This window comes from Temnothorax longispinosus, chromosome 7 (assembly GCF_030848805.1).
Source record: "Temnothorax longispinosus isolate EJ_2023e chromosome 7, Tlon_JGU_v1, whole genome shotgun sequence".
Taxonomy (NCBI): Eukaryota; Metazoa; Arthropoda; class Insecta; order Hymenoptera; family Formicidae; genus Temnothorax; species Temnothorax longispinosus.
In genome coordinates, this window is record NC_092364.1 from 18,774,630 (window position 1) to 18,779,561 (window position 4,932).

At 32.5% G+C, this 4,932-nt stretch overlaps 1 protein-coding gene across 1 annotated transcript; it reads left to right on the forward strand.

The window, feature by feature from the left end:
* The first annotated feature begins 2,178 nt into the window (after nt 1-2,178).
* Phb1 (prohibitin l(2)37Cc) lies at nt 2,179-3,917 on the forward strand. The gene is made up of 4 exons (XM_071783314.1): nt 2,179-2,330; nt 2,718-2,824; nt 2,901-3,322; nt 3,437-3,917. Exons 2-4 carry the CDS (start codon nt 2,737-2,739, stop codon nt 3,743-3,745), a joined length of 819 nt encoding a protein of 272 aa, XP_071639415.1. The 5' UTR covers nt 2,179-2,330; nt 2,718-2,736; the 3' UTR covers nt 3,746-3,917.
* Nucleotides 3,918-4,932: the final 1,015 nt, after the last annotated feature.

Genomic DNA, 4,932 nt, shown 5'->3' on the forward strand with positions numbered 1-4,932 from the left:
TGGGAAATTTATTATCCCTTTCGGATCTTACGTCATTCATCTGAATTTCTCATCTCTGCACGCTTTTGAGATGAGATTCAGCAACGAATCGTTCGAATCGATGAAAATACGCATATGGGCCTTATATGTAGATTCTATCGAATGTCTAGCAATTTAGTCTAGCAATAGTCTAGCAATTTTTATTCATTTGTTTTTAAATTGAAGTTTTTTTCTTAAATGAACTATGTATATAAAATTTCGTTTAACTATATAAATGACTTCATTCAAGCAAGTTTTATTTATTTAATGTAATATAATCTCATTTCAAGAGTAAATATTCTTGCGTATATACAAGTATGTGTTGATTTGACACTTCTTTTTTTCTGTGTAAATGATTTAATTAATGTGGTGGCCTCTTCGCGACGCGTTCGTGTCTCGCGCATCATATGAAAGCGTAAAATCTTACGCTTATTGGCAATAGCAGCAGGAGTATTTCTCCTTGTTGCCGATCTCTGGCTATATGAAGTCAAAATACGGCCAGATGCTACTAAAATAAAAGTCTATATTCTGGCCAGAAGATTGAAAACGAAGAGGATCGAGGTAGGTTGGTGTACCACTTCAATCAAAGTTTAAAAAATACAGGTAAAGATAAGCCTTTAAGGTCATCTGTATACGTGTGATTGTACACCTAATCGGAAAGATGCACACAGAAAAATAATCATTTTACAGCCAAGAAAAGCACTTACTTATATTATTTTACTTTTTTAAAGTAAGTTTTCTTTCAACCAAGAATATTTTCTTACTAATAGTTTTCAAATATCTTGACACAAGTCAAGAATATTGTTTTGAGTAAATGTAATTCTTACAATGATTTTATGGTTGATTTGCGGATATACTAGCTTACCATTTACTTAATCCGCAAATCTACCATAGAGTCATTGTAAGAATTACATTTACTCGAAACAATATTCTTGACTTGTGTCTAGATATTTAAAAACCATTAGTAGAAAATATTCTTGGTTGAAAGAAAACTTACTTAAAAAAAGTAAAATAAAAGAAGTAAAGTACTTTTCTTGGCTGTACAATGATTATTTTTTTGTGTGTGTCGTCTCGTATTAAATTTCTATTCCGCGAAAATAAAACTCAATAAAACTTTTAAATGGTCCTTTTAAATAATTTAAAACCGATTAAAAATCAGATTTAAAATTTGGAGCGCTTGTCTGATTACGGGTAATCGTGGTCGTAACTATAGGTATGCTATAATAGGTAGAGATACGGGTAGGTAGAATATAGATAAAAATGAGATGAAAATCAGATAGGTAGGAAAACGAATAAGCAAGGGTACGGGTAGGTAGGGATATGGGGGTGTAATTTTCGAGTTAAAAGAAACTTCATTAATATTATAATTGTAAGGAACTTAAGTATATATAGGCATAAGTAAGCATACGGGTAGGTAGGTAGGGATAAAGCGGGAGGGTGTAGTTTAACAATGAACAAAAATTAATTTTTTAAATAATATTAAGAAATATTAATTTATCCATGTAAAACTGTAATAACATAACGCTAAGAATTATATACAAAACGATATATTCTGTCGCGAAAATTGTCAATTGTACAAAATTGTATATAAATAATATAATTATGTAATCTCATGTCATTTATCAATACACTTTTAAGTTATATTGTTACAAATTATGGACGTTGGAAATGCGTATACTAACTATGTGTTAGTATACGTATTTCCAACGTTTTTGTGTAATCCGGATTTAATAATTAAGATAAATCTTATATATATGCAATGTACACAATTTTTTGTCTTGCACTATGTAATTTTGTATTGTTTTATTGCTCTATTATGTATATATTAGATTTTAGCATATACTAAATTGTATTAAAAAATAAAAAACAAAAAAGAACAAAAAATTATATTTTAAAAAAGAGGACCGCTGAGATTGGAATCGGCGGGGGTGGTGGAGGGTCTCTATATATATAGGAATCGGAGTCGGTGAGTGATAAATTAATATTTTTATTGAGGTAATAGATTTTAAATATACATAGCATGTATCTAGATAAATTTATGCAATTTGGTAACAATAAAAGGATGCTACATATAAGTACTGTTTTTCAACAGGAAAATTATGTACGTAGCACGGACACGCACCAAGTGGCGAGACTTTATCGGCAGTGCTAGAAGATGTTATTAAAAATTTCCGCATGAAGTTACGCTGAATTGCCATCGTAGCGCTAGCTTCGGCTTCCAGATTATCACAGTCTCCATTTTCCTTTTATCAGGGAGAGCTCCACGCGAGAAGAAAATCGAATATTCCAACCCTAAAGTCACGATTTATTACGTAAGAATCAATTGTTTTATTATAAATACTAACGATTATTATCAATTTTAGCTTAATTATACGTTTAAATTATATAAAGACACTGAATATTGATATTAGATCGGCGAAAAGAAGGGTTCAATTTAACCGGTCGAGATCCACTTTGTTGCTCCACTAACAAATATAAGATAATACATAATTACAAAGTATAGTCATAATTAAAAATACTATAATACATTTGTTATTGTCATTTCTTTCTCTTTTTCCTTTGCTGAGATAAGCATTTTCCAAATATATTTCTCCTTAAAATTTTAGGTTAGGACGATATCATGATTATTAGGAATTAACTATAATAGTACATCAGATTTCATCATCCTATATTACATAATAATATTTTATGTTTTGTAGGGTAGCATAACATTTGATCATGGCAGCACAGTTTTTCAATCGAATAGGTCAGCTCGGCCTGGGCTTAGCATTGACAGGCGGCGTCGTTAACTCTGCGCTGTACAATGGTGTGATATCTTCTATTCCACGTGACAGTTAGCTACACATTGTTTTCTTAAATTAATATATTAATATTTTTTTTAGTTGACGGTGGTCACAGGGCAGTTATATTTGATAGATTTGCGGGTATAAAGAACACCGTGGTAGGAGAAGGGACACACTTCTTCATTCCCTGGGTGCAGAAACCAATTATTTTTGATATCCGTTCACGCCCAAGAAATGTTCCTGTCATTACCGCAAGCAAGGATTTGCAGAATGTAAATATCACTCTTCGTATCCTCTTCAGGCCTGTACCTGATTCATTGCCCAAGATATACACGATACTCGGTGTTGACTATGACGAAAGGGTACTACCATCTATTACCACTGAAGTGTTGAAAGCTGTTGTCGCACAATTTGACGCTGGTGAATTAATTACGCAAAGAGAACTTGTATCTCAAACGGTCAACGAAGAGTTAACAGAAAGAGCCTCGCAGTTTGGACTTATTTTGGACGATATTTCTCTTGTAAGTACAATTACATTTATTGATTACATATGCATTGTATTATCACGAGAAAGATACGATGTATTCTTGCAATCAACGCATAGATTATCATTATTTCTCTTAAAATTCTTTCAGACACATTTAACATTTGGTAAAGAGTTTACCCATGCAGTAGAATTGAAACAAGTTGCGCAACAGGACGCGGAAAAGGCCCGTTTCTTGGTAGAAAAAGCTGAACAACAGAAGAAGGCGGCTATTATTAGTGCTGAGGGTGATGCTCAGGCCGCGATTTTACTAGCGAAATCTCTAGCTGAGGCTGGAGATGGTTTGGTCGAGCTCAGAAGAATCGAAGCTGCGGAAGATATCGCTCATAATTTATCCAAGTCCCGTCAAGTGGCATATTTGCCATCAGGTCTGAACGTTTTGCTTAATTTGCCGCAGTAAAATAAATGAATTGTTACATGTTTCTACATGAATTGTGCATTTATATCATGAGCAGTTTGTCGCTATATTAGAGATAAAGAGAGACAAAGTGTAAAAAAGAATATAGCCTATATGATGACAACTTCCCTGAAAGTGCTGTATAGCAGGAATATATAGTATTTTGTAATATTCATTCATCGTTTGATTTATGAATTTACGCCATTTTATAAATATATTAGTCTTCATATTTTTTAGTTACTAAAAACTCCAATGTTAAATAATATTACTTAACATTGAAGTAATTAACCTTTGAATATCTACAACTTGAAAAATATTTAGAAAATCTGAAAAAATAGCCGGGATGTTCTATACTTACAGAAATTCTTCTATAAAGCCTTCTATAAAATTATCAATTTATATGATGTTTTTCTTTATACATTTATTTCTTCAATTAATAATAGCTTCGATGGTACGTGACATGTAACGTAAATTTTAACACAATACAATTATACTTTTATTGTATATGAATATTATTCATATCTGATTATTTATTGAATAATCTTATGCAAAAAATTATTTCGTTCGGTTCAATCAGAGCTACCGATTGATGAGGATCTTAGTAAAGGCGACAGTGGTAAGATAGACCGGATATTTATATGCAAGTCGTTTAGTTGAGCCGAAGTATGATTACTGGATTTCAATAATGGCTGGAACGATTAAGTTTTATCTCAATCGACAGGGTCCTATTGCATAAAAAGGTATCTTTGATATTTCATATACAAAGTACAATTGAAAGGAAAAAGACGGTCAATTTATCGTATATACATTCGTACCCTCGTATTGATCTTGAATTTAGATTGTTATTTATTAACAAGCCAATCAAATTGAATTTGTTTATTCGGTGATTTAAGCTTATTTCTAGTGCACACTGTGTAAATAATCGTTATTTTGCTATTTTTTTATTCGGCCTTTCTGTTATATGTGATAAAAAGAACTCGAGTTGCGAATCTAATTTTACAAACTCAGAGATGTGTCGACATGTACTTTTTAAATCCGCGATAACGAAAGGTCTCGTATTGGTAGGTGATCCGAGACTCGTTCGTTCCGGACGATCCGTTTGAGCGAACCGTCCGATGGATCGCCATGATCAATCAGGAAGTCGAAATTGGTGGAAGATTATCTCGGTCGGGGTGCTCGCATCTCGCCTC

Excerpts from the sequence above, each read along its gene's own strand:
- Phb1 (XM_071783314.1), top strand. The coding sequence starts at position 2,737 with ATGGCAGCACAGTTTTTCAATCGAATAGGTCAGCTCGGCCTGGGCTTA. Across the intron at positions 2,825-2,900 it reads TAACTCTGCGCTGTACAATG|TTGACGGTGGTCACAGGGCA; the intron begins GTGTGATATCTT and ends TATTTTTTTTAG. Across the intron at positions 3,323-3,436 it reads TTTTGGACGATATTTCTCTT|ACACATTTAACATTTGGTAA; the intron begins GTAAGTACAATT and ends AAATTCTTTCAG.